Source organism: Silene latifolia, chromosome 9 (genome assembly GCF_048544455.1).
Source record: "Silene latifolia isolate original U9 population chromosome 9, ASM4854445v1, whole genome shotgun sequence".
In the NCBI taxonomy this organism is placed as follows: domain Eukaryota; kingdom Viridiplantae; phylum Streptophyta; class Magnoliopsida; order Caryophyllales; family Caryophyllaceae; genus Silene; species Silene latifolia.
Window position 1 is genome coordinate 53483523 of NC_133534.1, and position 21736 is coordinate 53505258.

The window sequence follows — 21736 nt, forward strand, 5'->3', positions numbered from 1 at the left end:
AAGAAGATCACTAAACTAAATAACAATTAAAGTAAACAAGCAAGATGACTAAAATGAGATGTAAACAATAGATTAAAAGCACTAGGGTGTCATGGGGTCGTAGGGGATTCATGGGAATTGATCATACAAACATATTCTCAAATTATAAGCAAGCAATTATTGTTGTGATAGGATCGAGTTGGTTTATATCTTACAATCCTAGGAAGGTTTGGGTCCCGGAGCCGAATCGATTAGACTGTACAACACCTACAAGTCGACTTAATCCTCCCTACTCAACTATATGCATGGTCTAATGAGACTCGAGTTGGTTTATGTCTTACAAGTCTCATTGAAAAGGTAAGTGATGGGTAAAAAATGCAAGGATTCATATGCTCGCATTTCATCAAACATAACATGTGCATAAGTTGAGATCACAACAAGCAAGCAAATAAATTATGAAAACATATTAAATTAAGCATGAATCATCCCCCATGTTGGTTTCCCCTAATTACCCATTAACCCTAGTTAAGAAAATTACTCACTCATTATCAAGTTTAACATGTTAACAAGGTTGTCAATCATATTAACAAAGAAAAACATGATGAATAAATGAAGATGATTAACTGTGATTAAAAAGGAATTAAGAGAGTTATACCTAATGATGATTCCAAAATAATAATGCAAATAATAAAAGAAGTACTTGATGATTGATGGAAGGTTGTCAATCTCCCAATAAACCCAAATAATCTTCAATTACCCAAAATAAAAGATGAACAAAAGAGAGATTAAAGAAATGAGATTTGTATTAATATTTGATTAGAAGTTGATTACAAGATTAAGAAGAGATTAGAATGATATAAACTACACTAAAGATTGATAAGAAGAACATGATAACCTAATTAGACTAATGGGGTATTTATAGTGGGGATTAGGTGCACAAATTAGGGTTACTAAGGGCTTAAATGACGATTAAGTCCTTGAGGAATCGCTCCTCTCAAGAAAAGATGCGGGTCTCCTTTTTGCTAGTCTTCCAAAATTATGCGCATCTTCATTGGAGGGAAGAAGGGGACGTAATCTCCTGTAACACAATCCGGGCGTTTGAGGGTCGGGACGAGCGGATTCTCAGGTGGCTGGACGAGCGGCCTTCAAGGTTGGACGCTCGGATTCTGGCAGTCTTGGACGGGCGTCCCGACTGGTTGGACGAGCGGATCTTGTCCCAGCCTTCCTTTTTCTTCTTTTCTTCTTTCTTCTTCCAACAATCCTCCGGATCTTGTCGCGGATGCAAGGATCTTCTTCATCATTGCCCATCTACTATAATATGTACAAAGGCCTTCTAGTCTTGTCTTCCCTTTGATGCTTGGTCATTAAATTCGATCAATTTAGCTCTATTTTGCCATGAAAATGCAAGGTTTGCACTCCTCTCCTACCCAGGAAACAAAACCTCAAAGAATATGCAAAACAAAGGACTAAAGATAGTAAATGACCCAAATATGCACTAAAAAGCATAGGAACGAGGCTAATTCGGGGACTAAATATGCTCAAATATTGGTCACATCAGCTAATTAACATTAAGGGAGTTCAGGATTACTAATAACTTTTTCTATTTTGTAGGGTTACCATGTGTGATTTGAAAACGTTCAGGGTCACCATGTAGAAAAACCCGTTATATTTTATAATGTAGTCTTACGTATGCCTTTCTTGTGCATAATATTTGCAAAGAAGGGTAGACTATTGTAGGAATGTGACTTATCTATCGAACTGGAGAAAAAAAATTGCTTCTCTCTATATTTGTGACTCTCTCCACTCTTAAAAATTTTAGAGCTCAAGTCTTCCATAACTCATCAAACATTTTCGGAGCCTTTCTACCTAATAAAAAAAATCTCATTTTTTTTTGGGTAATACATAACTCATATTCACATAAATAAGGCATGGCATCACCTTCAGCCACTAGTAAGACAACAAAGCTAGAATGGTACAACAACTACATAGGGCGCGTCAACAATACGAAACTCCTGGCTGCGTCATCGAAACTCCTATTCCGAGCCACCCTCCGCATTGCCCTCGTCTTAGTATTCTTCTTCACCATCAACTGCCCTGCAACCGTGCTGGATAATTCAGAATATAGCCATGTCCATAAAGCGAGGTTCTTATCCTCGTCCATGTATGGGAAAGGAGCTGCATGGGAAAAACAGGTCCGACACTCGTCCACCCCGAAGCGGGTTGATGGGTTTTCGGTTCTTGTGACGGGTGCTGCAAGTTTCGTCGGAAGTCATTGTTCCTTGGCGCTTAAAAAACGGGGAGACGGAGTGTTGGGTCTTGATAATTTCAACACCTACTATGATCCGTCTCTTAAGAAGTCCAGGCAAAATTTGCTCTCTAGGTACAATTTCTTGTTTTCCTTTTGGCTTTTTTCTTGATCATTTGCATCTACACGCTACACCTACCATAACTGTTTTAATGGTTTTAATTCTACACATTTTTTAATTCTCATTGTTAACGTTGATATTGATTACAGTAGTAGGTTATTTTATGAGATAGCTCTATTCTACCTAGAACTAAAGTGTGAAACGTTCTTAGGTTCATCGGTTCCACTATGTCATCGTATTCTCTCTAGTCAATTAAAAGTAAACATTAACTACTCTAAATATAAAGCAAAATCTAAATAGAATAAGAAATAACACAATGCTCTTTTCTACACATTTTTTACCTTGATCGTTGATATTGACCTTTTTAATTAGTATTATCGGATATTATTTCTTTGTTGCCTGCCTTTGATTTCTTTTTTTTTTTTTTTTTGAAAAATCTGCCTTTGATTTTCTTGTTAATTGTTTTACATTAGTTTTGTCCATTTGTAATTTTTTAGTATTTGCTTCGTTTAAATTACTAATTTCCATTTACTTTATTTGGTTCCACTTGTATCTTTTTGAATATTTTCATCCAAAAATTGGGCTTTCTAACAAAAACACCATAATTTTCCAAACTCATTGTTGTGAGACGTTATCACGTTAACTCATAGGAGTAGTAAAGATATTTCCCGGCATTGTACCTTTATTTTCTCTTTTTTTTTTTTTTTTTTTTTATGAATTGCACATATTTTATCTTCATCAGGAAAACGAAGATCATCTATTACATATATTTTCATGCTGATGGTCAAAATTTTAAAATCGATTTTATACTCTAACACACAATTTCTCATTCATGTAATGGTTTTTTTTTGTAATGGCAAGTGTTTCAATGTGTGAACACAAATCTTGATTAGCTAACGACAGCAAAATTAAATATCAATGATTAGAACCAAAATACTAATTAAAATGCCGGCAAAATATAGAGTCACTATCGTATTTTAATTATAAAAGCCGGCTAAATTGATGTACGTTGGTACGACTTAGTATATTCCGTTAGACGTGTTGATCAATTATGCCACTAAATTACTAATTGAGAGTACTACTATTCCATTATGATTATTGACTCTTTTTTAGGTGATCATTTACCAATTCACACATTTAATTTTAAACTAATAAATTAAATTGATGTGATTAAAAAATATGGACAGGCATGAGATCTTTATTGTGGAGGCAGATCTTAATGACACCCCAATGTTGAACAAGTTATTTGACATAGTACCCTTCACCCATGTCCTCCACCTAGCTGCCCAAGCCGGAGTCCGTTACGCTATGGAAAACCGGCAATCATACGTTGCCTCAAACATCGTCGGTTTTGTAAACATTAAGGGAGTTCAGGATTACCAAAAACCTTTTTCTATTTTGTAGGGTTACCATGTGTGATTTGAAAAAGTTCAGGGTCACCATGTAGAAAAACCCTTTATATTTTATAATGTAGTCTTACGTATGCCTTTCTTGTGCATAATATTTGCAAAGAAGGGTAGACTATTGTAGGAATGGTGACTTATCTATTGAACTGGAGAAAAAAAAATTGCTTCTCTATATATTTATGACTCTCTCCACTCTTAAAAATTTCAAAGCTCAAGTTTTCCATAACTCATCAAACATTTTCGGAGCCCTTCTACCTTATTTTTTTTTTTTGGGTAATACATAACCCATTTTCACATAAATAAGAAAATATCATAAGCATGGCATCACCTTCAGCCACTAATAAGACAACAAAGCTAGAACGGTACAACAACTACATACGGCGCGTCAACAATACGAAACTCCTGGCCGCGTCATCAAAACTCTTATTCCGAGCCACCCTCCTCGTTGCTCTCGTCTTAGTATTCTTCTTCACCATCAACTACCCTGCAACCATGCTGGATGATTCAGAAAATAGCCATGTCCATAAAGCGAGGTTCTTATCCTCGTCCATGTATGGGGAAGGAGCTGCATGGGAAAAACAGGTCCGACACTCGTCCACCCCGAAGCGGGTTGATGGATTTTCGGTTCTTGTAACGGGTGCTGCAGGTTTTGTCGGAAGTCATTGTTCCCTTAAGCTTAAGAAACGGGGAGACGGAGTGTTGGGTCTTGATAATTTCAACACCTACTATGATCCGTCTCTTAAGAAGTCCAGACAAAATTTGCTCTCGAGGTACAATTTCTTGTTTTCCTTTTGGCTTTTTTCTTGATCATTTTCATCTACACGTACACCTACCGTATCTGTTTTAATGGTTTTAATTCTACACATTTTTTAATTCTCATTGTTAACGTTGATATTGATTACAGTAGTAGGTTATTTTATGAGATGGCTCTATTTTACCTAGAACTAAAGTGTGAAACGTTCTTAGGTTCATCGGTTGAACTATGTCATGTATTTTCTCTAGTCAATTAACAGTAAACATTAACTACTCTAAATAAAAAGTATAATATAAATAGAATAAGAAATAACACAATGCCCTTTTCTACCCATTTTTGACCTTGATCGTTGATATTGACCTTTTAAATGTGTATTATCGGATATTATTTCTTTGTTGCATGCCTTTGATTTCTTTTTTTTTTTGAAAAATCTGCCTTTGATTTTCTTGGTAAGTGTTTTACATTAGTTCTGTCCATTTGTAATTTTTTAGTATTTGCTTCGTTTTAATTACTAATTTCCATTTACTTTATTTGTTTCCACTTGTATCTTTTTGAATTTTTTCATCCAAAAATTGGACTTTCTAACAAAAACACCATAATTTTCCAAACTCATTGTTGTGAGACGTTACCACGTTAACTCATAGGAATAGTAAAGATGTTTCTCAGCATTGTACCTTTTTTTCTCTTTTTTTTTTTTTTTCTTTTTTTTATGAATTGCACATATTTTATCTTCTTCGGGAAAACGAAGACCATCTATTACATATGTTTTCATGTTGATGGTTAAAATTTTAAGATCGATTTTATACTCTAACACACAATTTCTCATTCATGTATGAGTTTTTTTAATGGCAAGTGTTTCAAAGTGTGAACACAAATCTTGATTAACTAACGAAAGCAACATTAAATATCAATGATTAGAACCAAAATACTAATTAAAATGCCAGCAAAAATAGAGTCACTATAGTATTTTAATTATAAAAGCCGGCTAAATTGATGTACGTTGGTGCGACTTAGTATTCCGTAAGACGTGTTGATCAATTATGCCACTAAATTACTAATTGAGAGTACTATTATTCCATTATGATTATTGACTCTTTTTTAGGTGATCATTTACCAATTCACACATTTAATTTTAAACTAATAAATTAATTTGATGTGATTAAAAAATATGGACAGGCATGAGATCTTTATTGTGGAGGCAGATCTTAATGACACCCCAATGTTGAACAAGTTATTTGACATAGTACCCTTCACCCATGTCCTCCACCTAGCTGCCCAAGCCGGAGTCCGTTACGCTATGGAAAACCCGCAATCATACGTTGCCTCCAACATCGCCGGTTTTGTAAACCTACTCGAGGTAGCCAAGGCAGCGGACCCTCAACCTGCAATCGTATGGGCTTCATCAAGCTCCGTCTATGGGCTTAATAAGAATAACCCGTTTTCAGAAAGTGACCGGACAGACCAGCCAGCTAGTTTGTATGCAGCTACTAAAAAGGCTGGGGAAGAAATAGCCCATACTTATAACCACATCTACGGGCTTTCGCTAACCGGGCTGAGATTCTTCACAGTTTATGGGCCATGGGGTAGGCCTGATATGGCTTACTTCTTTTTCACTAAGGACATTTTACAAGGGAAGTCCATTAACATTTACCAGACACATGATGGGGAGGAGGTGGCACGTGACTTCACGTACATCGGGGATATCGTCAAGGGGTGTCTGGGAGCGTTGGACACGGCTGAGAAGAGTACGGGTAGTGGCGGAAAAAAACAAGGGCGAGCTCAATTGAGGGTGTACAACTTGGGGAATACTAGCCCAGTTGGTGTAGGGAAGCTAGTTTCTATATTGGAAGGGTTGTTGAATGTTAAGGCAATTAAGAATGTGATCACAATGCCAAGAAATGGGGATGTGCCTTACACACATGCTAATGTGACCTTAGCCCGTCAAGACTTCGGATACAAACCCGTCACAGATTTGGCCACTGGTCTTAAGAAGTTTGTTAAATGGTACCTTGGGTATTATGGTGTCCAAACAAGGGTAAAAACCGAAACCACAGCCGACCAATGATAACAATTTGTACTCGTTACTCGTAGCTAGGACATGTTTTTTTTTTCTCAAGATTTTTCACTTGGTTTTACTTTTTTGGTGGGGTTTCTGAATTGATAATTTGATATTGTAACATAGATATAGAAACGAAAATGAGATGGCTCTACCAGGTGGCATTTAATTTGAGCGCCACCGGAGGTATAATCGTAAATTTGTTAGTCATTTTGCTTTGCATCAACTAAATTTGAAATTCAAACTAAATAATATTAAAGGGTAATATAGGAAGTTAACATTGTTAATTAGCTGTAACAATAATGATAATTACCAAAAAAAAAAAAAAAAAAAAAAAAAAAAAAAAAAAAAAAAACTTCAAATGTAGGCGTTTTGTGGATAGTAGTAGTTCAGGCTATACAAGTAAATAATAACGAATCCCTAATACAACATGTAGGCTTTGGTATGATGGTTTCTTACTGCAATAATAGCACTATACCGCTTCAAGACTCTTATACAACATTTTAGTTATTTTTTTATATATTTGTTTTAGTTAGAATTCGAATAGTAAATATGTCATTTTGCAAATTAAAGTGGCTGAAATAGACATTTCTATTGCACCGTCCTATTTAAGTTAGCTAAAGGGCACGGTTAAAATATCAGAAACCGTTCTCTTAGGAAACGAGAACGGCCAGCGGGAGCACGGTCCCGTTCATCATATGAGAACGGTTTTCAACCGTCTTCTTTCCTATGTTTTATAGTAGTGAAAATAGCAAAGAATCTATGATTTGAACTTAAAAGATTGCAACTTTGCTAAATTAAAGCATAATTAAACACAAAAACACCATCAATAACAATAAATTAAACCCAAAAGATAGAGAAAACATCTTACCTTTAAAATCACGGATGATGAACGATGGAATTTTGGGTTTATTGCTTCTTGTTGATAACAGACGAAATTTTGAGGCAGAAACCCTAATTTTTTTTACTGATGAAATGGGAAATGTGAGGAACAGAGTGAAAGTGGGGGTAATTGAAGGGTTTGATCAAAAAAAGGGTTTTTTTTGTTAAAATATTAATTTCTTATGTGTAATATTTATATAGCATAGTCAGGAGCCACATCAGCCCAAATAAGCCACGTCATTAGCCAACTTGGACACTTAACGTCTTATTTAGACGGAATTAGAGCTAATGGTCACGCTAATTAACATTAAGGGAGTTCAGGATTACCAAAAACCTTTTTCTATTTTGTAGGGTTACCATGTGTGATTTGAAAAAGTTCAGGGTCACCATGTAAAAAAACCTTTTATATTTTATAATGTAGTCTTACGTATGCCTTTCTTGTGCATAATATTTGCAAAGAAGGGTAGACTATTGTAGGAATGGTGACTTATCTATCGAACTGGAGAAAAAAAAATTGCTTCTCTATATATTTATGACTCTCTCCACTCTTAAAAATTTCAGAGCTCAAGTTTTCCATAACTCAGCAAACATTTTCGAAGCCCTTCTACCTTAATTTTTTTTGGGTAATACATAACCCATTTTCACATAAATAAGAAAATATCATAAGCATGGCATCACCTTCAGCCACTAGTAAGACAACAAAGCTAGAACGGTACAACAACTACATACGGCACGTCAACAACACGAAACTCCTGGCCGCATCATCAAAACTCCTATTCCGAGCCACCCTCCTCATTTCTCTCGTCTTAGTATTCTTCTTCACCATCAACTACCCTACAACCGTGCTGGATGATTAAGAAAATAGCCATGTCCATAAATCGTTGTTCTTATCCCCGTCCATGTACGGGGAAGGAGCTGCATGGGAAAAACAGGTCCGACACTTGTCCACCCCGAAGCGGGTTGATGGGTTTTCGGTTCTTGTGACGGGTGCTGCAGGTTTTGTCGGAAGTCATTGTTCCTTGGCGCTTAAGAAACGGGGAGACGGAGTGTTGGGTCTTGATAATTTCAACACCTACTATGATCCGTCTCTTAAGAAGTCCAGACAAAATTTGCTCTCTAGGTACAATTTCTTGTTTTCCTTCTGGCTTTTTTCTTGATCATTTTCATTTACACGCTACACCTACCGTATCTGTTTTAATGGTTTTAATTCTACACATTTTTTAATTCTCATTTTTAACGTTGATATTGATTACAGTAGTAGGTTATTTTAAAACATGGCTCTATTTTACCTAGAACTAAAGTGTGAAACGTTCTTAGGTTCATCGGTTGCACTATGTCATCGTATTCTCTCTAGTCAATTAAAAGTAAACATTAACTACTCTAAATATAAAGTAAAATATAAATAGAATAAGAAATAACACAATGCTCTTTTCAACACATTTTTGCCTGCCTTTGATTTCTTTTTTTTTTTTTTTTTGAAAAATATGCCTTTGATTTTCTTGTTAAGTGTTTTACATTAATTCAGTCCATTTGTAATTTTTTAGTATTTGCTTCGTTTTAATTACTAATTTCCATTTACTTTATTTGTTTCCACTTGTATCTTTTTGAATTTTTTCATCCAAAAATTGGACTTTCTATCAAAAACACCATAATTTTCCAAACTCATTGTTGTGAGAGGTTCACGTTAACTCATAGGAGTAGTAAAGATGTTTCTCAGCGTTGTACCTTTTTTTCTCTTTTTTTTTTTGCTTTTTTTTATGAATTGCACATATTTTATCTTCTTCAGGAAAACGAAGATCATATATTACACATGTTTTCATGTTGATGGTTAAAATTTTAAGATCGATTTTATACTCTAACACACAATTTCTCATTCATGTATGAGTTTTTTTAATGGCAAGTGTTTCAAAGTGTGAACACAAATCTTGATTAACTAACGAAAGCAACATTAAATATCAATGATTAGAACCAAAATACTAATTAAAATGCCAGCAAATATAGAGTCACTATAGTATTTAAATTATAAAAGCCGGACAAATTGATGTACGTTGGTGCGACTTAGTATTCCGTTAGACGTGTTGATCAATTATGCCACTAAATTACTTATTTAGAGTACTACTATTCCATTTTGATTATTGACTCTTTTTTAGGTAATCATTTACAAATTCACACATTTAATTTTAAACTAATAAATTAATTTGATGTTATTAAAAAATATGGACAGGCATGAGATCTTTATTTTAGAGGCAGATCTTAATGACACCCCATTGTTGAACAAGTTATTTGACATAGTACCCTTCACCCATGTCCTCCACCTAGCTCCCCAAGCCGGAGTCCGTTACGCTATGGAAAACCCGCAATCATACGTTGCCTCCAACATCGCCGGTTTTGTAAACCTAGTCGAGGTAGCCAAGGCAGCGGACCCTCAACCTGCAATCGTATGGGCTTCATCAAGCTCCGTCTATGGGCTTAATAAGAATAACCCGTTTTCAGAAAGTGACCGGACGGATCAGCCCGCTAGTTTGTATGCAGCTACTAAAAAGGCCGGGGAAGAAATAGCCCATACTTATAACCACATCTACGGGCTTTTGATAACCGGGCTGAGATTCTTCACAGTTTATGGGCCATGGTGTAGGTGTAACACCCCCATACTCCAAGTGCCTTGCCAGGACCACTCAGGTATAAGGATACTGCCATCTCGGTTGCCCGAGGTAATGAATATCATAAGACAATAAAGAAACGTAATTTAAAAGTAATTATAGATTAAGTGATTACATGTTCAAACCAAAACTGATAAAAAGGAAATACAAGATCTCAAAACTATCTACTATCAAAATACTATCAAGCGTCAGACACAGCGGAAGACTTCTAAACTGCAACGTGGTGACTCATCCCAGCTATCCCATATGCATCATATCATACCTGCTCAATAACTGCTCACCACCCCCGAATGGATCATCACAGTTTTTAAAACATTAAACAGGGTCAGTACTAATCACACAATTTATATAACCAGCAGTACAATAAACAACACAGCTCAAGCAGTCACACACAATCACCCACTCCAATCAATCTCCGTCACCGACTGTCCACTGGACCAGCCCTGCCAGTGGGGGACCGCAGCCGTTCCCACCTAAGCCCCGCTCATCAAACCGAGCGATAACCTTATCCCATTAATGTGCACATCCCCTCCCGTGGCGGGTTCCACGGAGGGCGAAACTAAGGCGGGAAGCCACTCCCGCAAGTGACTCCACTCAGGCGAGAACGCATCTCAAGAACCAGAGACAAACAATCAGCAATCACAATACAACATCAACAACCGTCTGAATCAATCAACTGAAGGAAATGTAGATTCTTATACATGTTAACATACTCATATATGTCTAAACTAATTTGTCATAAAATTAAAACGGATCTTATGCATGCAAACATTAAAACAAATAGAGAAGAAATCATGTTCTTACATTGTTGTTTTCGGTTTTATGGGCACAAAAGAAATCTCCTTTTCTTTTGTTCTTGAGCTTTCCTTTAATGGAAGAAACAAGATCCAAGTGTAGGATCTCTCCTTAGGAATAATACCCAAAGCTAACTCTTAATCTAATTAATATTATTTGAGCTAGTATAATATTAATCTTATGAAAAATGAACCAAAAATTGTTTGGTTTTGGGCTCCTAAAACCGGGTAGGAGATATGGAGAGGAAGAGTGTTATTTTTATCTCTCTAAAAATAATTTTATGAAGTTGAATGAATAATAATAATCACCCACACCTCCATATGGTGAATGATCATTATTTTAAGTAAAAGAACCCTTGTTCTTTTCTATGTAGAACCGGGTAGGGTGGAGAGGGAAGGCCAATGCATGGCCTTTGTGCTCTTACACAAAAGACACTAGGTGTGCATGCCTAAATTAGAGAAATGATGATGAATTCCACTAATCTAAATTAACACAATAAGAATATGTTAATTATGCCCAATATTTCGGTCCATATGGATAACATGTATCCATTTTATTTTTGTCAATTGTTAATATGTCACATGTCACATGTAACATAAAATTGTCATGTATTTTTAACATATTAAAAATCAACGTATTAATAAAAATACGTCATATACAAAAATCGACTTAGTAATTCATAATTACTTATACCAAAATATTTTACCAATTTATAAATCATATTTATAATAATTCATTCAATTCCGATTGTTTCTTTAAACAATAATTTCATCCGAGTAATGAAACAATTCGATTACTCAGACCGTATCTCATTTAATCACATTTCAATTTGATACGTAAATTTTACTTCCAAAATCGTCCGTCAATTTTTCAAGTAATTTAATTAACTCGTAACATTATACGACTAATTAAATGATCAATTAAGAGTATTGCCCTATAGGTATGACCTAGGGGGTCAACTGATCACCACCGTCACACGACAGTAATGTCAAACTCTAGTCAGCCAATCATTACCGATATATGTTGACCAGTTGACAGTAAAAATACTTCCCAATTGTATTCTTTAAAATGAGATTTAATAATGATATTTAAATCATGTAATCGCACTATTGTTGAGGACACATTTCCCAACAATCTCCCACTTGTCCTCGACAAGTGTGCGTCACCAATTCTCTTGTCCTATTACTATCTCCCACTCAATGCAAGGTGTCTTTCAGGTCGTACTTGCAAGTGATCATATCAAGAGTGGTTTCCTCGATCTGGAGAATAACTGATTGACCGGATTTATCCACTCTGGATACTTTCCGAGCGTGGCCACGCATTTCCAGTTCATTACTCCTCGAGTGGCCCTGAGATATTGTTTTAACCCTGACAAGGGGATGGACAATTCCTATCGCACTCATTCCCTTCGACTAGCCACAGCCATCATAACCCAAAATATGCCCATTTGACCCCATTTACGAAGGTCGTAGTAACACAAATCAAAGTTAATCGAAACTGTGCCATCTTAGGCGAATAGTCTTTAGTCAAAAGAATCGACTCATTAGAATACTATAGCAGCTCTCGCCACGACCAGGCTATATAAATTTGCCAGAACTCTATAAGCGGTCATAAGGCCCGACAAGGTGTTCCTAACATCTGCCTATGTGATCGACTAGTCATCTCACATGACTGTATGGCACTTGAACTTGCCATCAATCGCATCACACTCTAGTCACTTCGAGACGTCACCTCATACAAGTGACTATGGGCGAATACTATGCTAATCCGTGTTCACTTTAACGGGGTTCAATTGTCTCTACAACCCGTTTGGATGTAACAAAGTATAATAAAAGAGTTTTAAAATAAAACTCGAACGACAAATGCGATTATCACACATGAATAGTCAATGCCTGATTACTATTTCATGTTCTATAATCTAATTTGATCTTGTACGTAGTTGTTCATTTCAATTCAATTGAAATGACATGACTCATCATGTTTAGCCTTTGAGAAGGCTTTGGTTAGTAGGTTTTATCAATTTCTTGTACCTTACTCAACCTCACTACATACTCGTTTTCCTTTGTAATGTATACATTTGCATCACAAAACTTTCTGAGTACGTGTCGAGATCCAATCAAGACATAGGCCTTCTATCCTTATAACAGCTCCCACTGTTCTCGCAGTGTGCGGGACTCTTCCTTCTTGCACATCCCATGATTGCAAGTGTACTCAATTTCCGTTATAAATATCTCTCATTGCTCTTTATTGCCTAGAACGATTCTAGAAAATCTACTTCTTAATTAATATTGCCACAATGGTATCTTAACCATCCTAATGTGTTTTGATTATGGTTTTGTCGGAAACCATGCGCAATCTCAATTGTCAATTGTCACTTGTGTAACACCCTTACACAAAATTGCATCATAAACACTTTGCATTATAGCCTTAATGCTTCTTCAAGCACTTAAGGGTAATCTTTATAGCTTACTCGGTAAAGATTACTTAAATTCGATTTTGAAAACAATTCATCATACTCAAAGCATATGAAGTGTTATACATCATTTCTTTTTAATTGATTCGGCAGCGGAAGCAAATGAAATCAATCAAATATGTTCAATTTAATTGAACTAGTCATGAATCTTATCAACATAAGACTTCTTACTGACGCTAATATCATGTGGATTTATCTTCATAAATCCGGATATTCAAGATGTATTATAATACTCCAAAAGTCTTAAATCATTCTCAATGATCAATATGTCATCCACATATCGGACTAATTAAAAATTCCGTAACTCCCACTAATCTCCATGTATAAACATAACTTCTCGACTTATCGAGAAATGTTTTATCGCATGATCAAAATGTTGATTCCAACTCATTGATGTCCTACTTAAGACCCTCTCTTAAGTTCCACATTATCTTAGGATTGCAAGAATCTACAAAACTCATGACATGTATTGAATACATTCCTTCTTTTAAAGAAGCGGGTTGTAGATTCACTTGCTACGTATTTCATAACCTCATAATGAAACACAATCCTTAAGAAGATCCAAATAGACTTAAGCATTTCAATTAGTGCAAAACCCTTTGCAACCAATCTTGCTTTGAAATATCTCTTTATTAGTGCAAAACCCTTTGTCACTAATCAAGCCTTTTATTTCGGATTTTCATGACTCTAAGCCTTGTATTGAGTTGTGACTTAAACACTCTTATGTAAGTCATTCGTTCATTACTTTAAAGTAATTAACTTGAATCAAACAATTTCTTTGTAAGTTATAAGCTCTTTACTTTCTTAAAAGTAGCATGAATTCATCATCTCCAACAAGTGACGAATTTAACCTCCTAGGTTTAAAAGAAACAACATCCTACAAAAAAAAAAACGTCTCATGTAACCAAGAAAGACCAGTTTCTTGTGACATAACATTCTTTGCGGCTCTTGAATAATTTTCTCCCACTCTGTCTTCTAGAAATAAACTTGTATTTTAGAAAGACAGCTTCACGAGCCGCAAACCCGTCGTACTCGTGTTAATTGAAGAGGGAAAAATGAGCATTTGTTTCTTTGTGAAAACTTACAACCATGGTACCCTTACCATTTCATATCTCATATGATTCGATTTAGTGGAAAATAAATTAGACAAAAATGATAAATTCCCCAAAAGGATCAAGTAACTCAAAGTAACTTGATAGAAGTCCAAACCATATCAAAAAGCGTTTGAATTCATATCCAACCACACATTAATCCATAATGCGTGCTAAGAGAGATTAACTTGTGATTCTATATCACATTTTCTTTGGCTTATATCAAAGTCTTCACTTTGATAATCCCATCACGACTAAATCGCGTTTCCTTGAACTCTTTGAACTTCTTCAAAGATTTCTTTATTTACCTTATTAAGTGAACACATTAAGGTCAAATTAAATCGATGGTAAAAGAAAATGATCAACCTATTTTGGATCAAGGATTTACAACCTCGATCTCCTTTTCAACCAAAAGGCACGAGACATCTTGCTTTGAATACAATATACGCATATACCATTATCAATGTAATGGTTTCAAGAGTACTCGATAACTCTTTGCGTTCATCATTCCAAAATTTTAAGGTTTAATCTTGGGTTACCAATTTTGAGTCTTGCATCATCTTCATGATATATTATTCTAGTTTGGTTTAGAATATAATCACCTTGATAATGGGCTAGCCATACATCAAATCGTGGTGTATAGGGTCACAAAAGTGAAAACCTCTTTTGTATCTTGACAAGTTTATATATTCTTATTTAGAGTTTATGCACTTAATAGTCATAATTAAGTACAACTTTAAATCCAAAAACTAGATTGAGTACACGATTACTCTATCTCTCGACATTATTGTTGCTAGTCGTCATATTCTAATCATCCTATGTATCAAGTACAATGATGAAAACCTCCACTGGTTTCTAATATTGACGAAGTGGTACTAGCAAAATTTATGTTTAATCAAATAAACATTTAAAGAAGAAGTTCCCATTAGATGTCCCACAACTAACTTGTTGATACTTCAATAATTTGGGGCAGTTTCCTTTCTTGTGTCCAACATTTAAGACAATGGAAACTTTATTGGTCGGGATTGATAGGTTTAGTATCGTCATTCTCAACAACTTTACTTTTAACATTACCTTGTATCAATTCCATTATAATCTTTACTTCTTGAACCTCGTCCTCATCTTAACGGTTTAAGAGAATGCTCCCACTCATTTCAATGAGTCTTTGCTTTGAGTAGCAAAATTGAAATCATGTAGAACACTCTTCATTTGTTCGTTTTAGTCTTAAAACTTTCATTGAAGTGGTTGCGTTATTTTGGTCAATTACGAATTCTGAAAATCTAATCACCAAAACAATTTATCGCTTCAAGGTACTTAATTCAATTAAGCATATGAAACATAGTCCATTGTAAGTAGAAGTGTTAGTCAAGAATCAAAAACCTGTTTGATAATGAATAACTTTAATCTATACTCTTTACAAGAGATCCTTAGCAATGGTTCATTTGAGGTTTTAGAAGCAAACTCATATTTGTCATTAGTTACGATATTTTAATGGAGATTTGAATCAAAAAACGAAATGATATCGTATATGAATTGTGGTAAAGAAATAGAACAATATGATAACGGAATAGGGAAAAACTCAACATTTATCGTTTTAATAATAATACTTGTAAATAACAAGTAAAGCATTTACATAGTGACCTCTACCCAACTATGATAAATGATTCCAAGACCCAAATTCATATCGACTTAGGCACGGTATGGCCGATGAAACCCTTATCAATATAACTCGGTGGATTAACGCTTTAATCGATTCTACTTTTAGAACTCTTGGTCGATAAAATTACTCTAATATTTATCTATAGCCCGGAACACATGCAACTACGGTCGCGAATACTTCCGTTGAGCTCAATCCAAATTTCGAATAAATGTGTCCATGATCCAAATCCACATCAACTTGGGCACGGTATGGCCGATGAAACCCTCATCAACATGAATTCGGTGGATTGACATTTATCACCCACTTCCCCTACGTAACAAGGTTTGTACCCCGGTAGGGCCGAGTGCACTCCCTCACGAAATAGGTTTTCATGGTTTCTACTATTTGGTAAGGCTATGTCTCAATTAATTGTTTCAGCGAGAGGTCATGTCAATTTATTATCTATCACGTTTTAAGTGAACTAAAGCGGTGAACTACGATAATTCTAATTGACACGGTCGATGAACTCGATAAAAAGACAATGCATGTTTTAGTTATGGCGATTTAGCAATGCATGTGACATAAAATAAAATGCAAGCATAAAAATAAAATAAATCCTAGTATGGCCTTTCCTAAAATAGAAAAACTCTTTAACTATTACATATTCGGAAACCAACTCCATTGGTCCCTTGAACTTCGATTGTGGCACGCATCTCGAGGTAACACCGTCTTTATGGTATCGCCATTCTTGAAGAAATCCGTCTTTGGGAACTCCGGAATGAATAAAATTACATAATAAATTACATAATTTCCTATTATACATTTGTAACTAAAATGAAATAAATCTATTAAATTACAAAACGGTGATACGAGATCACAATAAAAAATACAACCGAATCGATATTCCCATACATTTCGGGAAATATCAATTAAAATCTAAGGCCATACTAAGTAAAATTACATAATTCAAAATTACATAAATTAAAATTATGACAATCATAAAGAAAAATGCAGCATTATAATATGTATGAACATGCTCAATTTTATGCTAAATCGCCTTTTAATTAGCCAATATCGTATATTACTCGGTTTTTACGGATTTGCGTGATTTCAACATTTTATAATCACAAAAATGCATAAACTCATATTTATGCATAAGTTAATTACCCTAACCTCTTAGGACTCAAAATTTAGTCTTCACTAATAATTTGACCATAATTAACTTTTATTTACATAATTGTTCATAAAAGGACCAAAAATTACAAAATAAGCTATTAAACTTCAAATAAATCCAAAAATTCCAAATAAATTCAAAATTTGAAATTTAAATTCATGAACATTCTGGAAAAAATCCATGACACTCATAATGTTCAAAAACTTTAGGTTAAAAATTTCGAAATTTTTCCGGAAAAACAATGTTGCGGTTTATCGATTTTTAATTAAAATAATCATAAAAATATGGAAAAATTATTTTCATTAAATTTTCAATTTTAGATCTGAAAAATATAATAAAATGCAACATTAGACGTTTTTCCTAAGTCATAGATTATGTTTTATTAATTTTTCACTAATAATGTCACTATTTATGCTATTTTTCTTCAAAAATTCATAAATCATGCTAAAAGACTTCTTTATAGCCAATTATTTTACACACATCTTGTAAAATTGCATGTGACAACATATTAATTTTCTATGACCAGATTCGAAATTTAACTCATATTAACCTATTTTTCTCTTAAATCCGAATTTAATAATGAAAAATTCATTTTTCGAGCATAACAAGTCCAAAAATTATGAAAATTTACAGGTTATCTCAAAATAATATATGTAACAACATATCCAAAAACCAAGTGAAAATTCGAAGTATAGCTATTTTTAGACCAAAAATGACATTTTTAGTCATAAAATCACATTTAAATGCCATTATTGTAAATTATGAACAATAAAAATCCGAAAAATTAACCAAAATATCCTAAAACACTTTAGGACCAGAAATATTAACATGCATGTAATAATTTCGCGATATATCATAATAACACAAATTTTACAAGTTTTATTTGTTATTCATATAACTCGGAAAAACTTTTAACCGATTTGCATGCAAACAACCGTGGCTCTGATACCGATTGAAGGAAATGTAGATTCTTATACATGTTAACATACTCATATATGTCTAAACTAATTTGTCATAAAATTAAAACGGATCTTATGCATGCAAACATTAAAACAAATAGAGAAGAAATCATGTTCTTACATTGTTGTTTTCGGTTTTATGGGCACAAAAGAAATCTCCTTTTCTTTTGTTCTTGAGCTTTCCTTTAATGGAAGAAACAAGATCCAAGTGTAGGATCTCTCCTTAGGAATAATACCCAAAGCTAACTCTTAATCTAATTAATATTATTTGAGCTAGTATAATATTAATCTTATGAAAAATGAACCAAAAATTGTTTGGTTTTGGGCTCCTAAAACCGGGTAGGAGATATGGAGAGGAAGAGTGTTATTTTTATCTCTCTAAAAATAATTTTATGAAGTTGAATGAATAATAATAATCACCCACACCTCCATATGGTGAATGATCATTATTTTAAGTAAAAGAACCCTTGTTCTTTTCTATGTAGAACCGGGTAGGGTGGAGAGGGAAGGCCAATGCATGGCCTTTGTGCTCTTACACAAAAGACACTAGGTGTGCATGCCTAAATTAGAGAAATGATGATGAATTCCACTAATCTAAATTAACACAATAAGAATATGTTAATTATGCCCAATATTTCGGTCCATATGGATAACATGTATCCATTTTATTTTTGTCAATTGTTAATATGTCACATGTCACATGTAACATAAAATTGTCATGTATTTTTAACATATTAAAAATCAACGTATTAATAAAAATACGTCATATACAAAAATCGACTTAGTAATTCATAATTACTTATACCAAAATATTTTACCAATTTATAAATCATATTTATAATAATTCATTCAATTCCGATTGTTTCTTTAAACAATAATTTCATCCGAGTAATGAAACAATTCGATTACTCAGACCGTATCTCATTTAATCACATTTCAATTTGATACGTAAATTTTACTTCCAAAATCGTCCGTCAATTTTTCAAGTAATTTAATTAACTCGTAACATTATACGATTAATTAAATGATCAATTAAGAGTATTGCCCTATAGGTATGACCTAGGGGTCAATCGATCACCACCGTCACACGACAAGTAATGTCAAACTCTAGTCACCAATCATTACCGATATATGTTGACCAGTTGACAGTAAAAATACTTCCCAATTGTATTCTTTAAAATGAGATTTAATAATGATATTTAAATCATGTAATCGCACTATTGTTGAGGACACATTTCCCAACATCAACAATATACAATCACAACCGTCTGAATCAATCAACAATCACTAACTACAGCACAATCACCACACATTATGTAATTAATACTGAGTAGGGAAACCCTACCTGGAATGCAACACAAACATCAGACGATCTAGCAGCTGTCTCAAAACCTTTCCTCTACGAACCCTTCTCCTATACACATAATCATACAATTATCACCTAATCAACATAACCCTCCCAAAACCCCCAAATCTACCCAATTAGGGTTTTAAACAAACTCAAAGAAACAGTATAAAATTGGTATGTAGATCTTACCCTTGACGCAAGGAACACTATGATGCAAAGAACAAGATGATCCGACACTCCTAGCCTTGGGTATTTGCCAACAACGCGACGAGAGAGAACTACGTAACTCCTTTTTCTTTTGAAGGGTTTAGAAAGGTTAAAAGTGATTAAATAAACTGACGGAAGCCTTTTATATCAAACTCGCGTTATTAGCAAAACCCGTCAAATCATTCCCCGTAAACCGGCTACTCGATCGAGTATCTAAGGTACTCGATCGAGTACCCCCTTACTCGATCGAGTATCCTAGTTACTCGATCGAGTACCAAACAGGTCAGAAACTATTTTAAAACGCAACTTACCCTTACTCGACAGAGTAAGGCCTACTCGATAGAGTACCCAGAGACTTATAAATACGGAGTATTACAGTCTTCCCTCCTTAAAAAGAACTTCGTCCCCGAAGTTCAACCCATACATAAAAACACCCATACTAACTCGACCAAGACACAACAACATAGCTAAGAACTCAAGAACTCGACCGAACATAAAACATGAACTCTTAACCCCCACTCCACCAACTATGTTTACTTCCACAACATGACTCACGATATCGTATCTACCACATATATATCTCTCGCGACACCAACTCCATACATAACCAACTACCGTCCACAAGCGCTCCTAGCTCCGTAACATATCATCCACTAGAAAATCCAATATCAAGATACTCATAAACATCAAACGGAATGTTACAGTAGGCCTGATATGGCTTACTTCTTTTTCACTAAGGACATTTTACAAGGGAAGTCCATTAACATTTACCAGACACATGATGGGGAGGAGGTGGCACGTGACTTCACGTACATTGGGGATATTGTCAAGGGGTGTGTGGGAGCGTTGGACACGGCTGAGAAGAGTACGGGTAGTGGTGGAAAAATACAAGGGCGAGCTCAATTGAGGGTGTACAACTTGGGGAATACTAGCCCAGTTGGTGTAGGGAAGCTAGTTTCTATATTGGAAGAGTTGTTGAATGTTAAGGCAAATAAGAATGTGATCACAATGCCAAGAAATGGGGATGTGCCTTACACACATGCTAATGTGACCTTAGCCCGTCAAGACTTCGGATACAAGCCCGCCACAGATTTGGCCACTTGTCTTAAGAAGTTTGTTAAATGGTACCTTGGGTATTATGGTGTCCAAACAAGGGTAAAAATCGAAACCACAGACGACCAATGATAACAATTTATACTCGTTACTCGTCGCAAGGACATGTTTTTTTTCTCAAGATTCGTCACTTGGTTTTACGTTTTTGGTGGGGTTTCTGAATTGATAATTTGATATTGTAACATAGATATAGAAAGGAAAATGAGATGGCTCCACCAGGTGGCACTTAATTTGAGCGCCACCGGAGGTATAATCGTAATTTTGTTAGTCATTTTGCTTTCCATCATCTAAATTTGAAATTAAAACTAAATTATATTAAAGGGTAATATAGGAAGTTAACATTGTTAATTAGCTGTAACAATAATGATAATTACCAAAAACACAAAAAAAAAAAAAAAAAAAAAAACTTCAAATGTAGGCGTTTTGTGGATAGTAGTTCAGGTTATACAAGTAAATAATAACGAATCCCGACTACAACATATAGGCTTTGGTATGATGGTTTCTTACTGCAATAATAGCACTATACCGCTTTAAGACTCTTATACAACATATTTGTTTTTTTTTATATATTTGTTTTAGTTATAATTCGAATATTAAATATGTCATTTTGCAAATTAAAGTGGCTGAAACAGACATTTCTATTGCACCATCATGTTATATTATAAATTAAGACGATAAAAATGATAGAGTATACTCTTATCTTTTGTTGGGCGCTGCGAAACGTTGTCGACGTTATATAACGAGTCGTCGACGTTTTTTAAAAGAAATAAACACTCCATACCTTTAATCTCCCTCTCTCTACTCTATTCTCTCCCAAACCCTCCCAAACAAACA

The 21736-nt window shown here is 34.7% G+C and overlaps 1 protein-coding gene and 1 pseudogene across 1 annotated transcript; both read left to right on the top strand.

Annotated features, from left to right (window-relative positions):
- The first annotated feature begins 4033 nt into the window (after positions 1-4033).
- Positions 4034-6594, top strand: LOC141602690 (UDP-glucuronate 4-epimerase 6-like). Its single transcript, XM_074422836.1, has 2 exons — positions 4034-4521; positions 5682-6594. The coding sequence occupies exons 1-2, from the start codon at positions 4070-4072 to the stop codon at positions 6568-6570; spliced, it is 1341 nt and encodes a 446-aa protein (XP_074278937.1). The 5' UTR covers positions 4034-4069; the 3' UTR covers positions 6571-6594.
- A 1517-nt stretch (positions 6595-8111) lies between these two features.
- On the top strand, positions 8112-20974 carry LOC141601040 (UDP-glucuronate 4-epimerase 6-like; annotated as a pseudogene).
- Positions 20975-21736: the final 762 nt, after the last annotated feature.

Coding starts and splice junctions, on each gene's coding strand:
- LOC141602690 (XM_074422836.1), top strand. CDS start 4,070: ATGGCATCACCTTCAGCCACTAATAAGACAACAAAGCTAGAACGGTAC. Junction 4,522..5,681: donor AGACAAAATTTGCTCTCGAG/GTACAATTTCTT, acceptor AAATATGGACAG/GCATGAGATCTTTATTGTGG.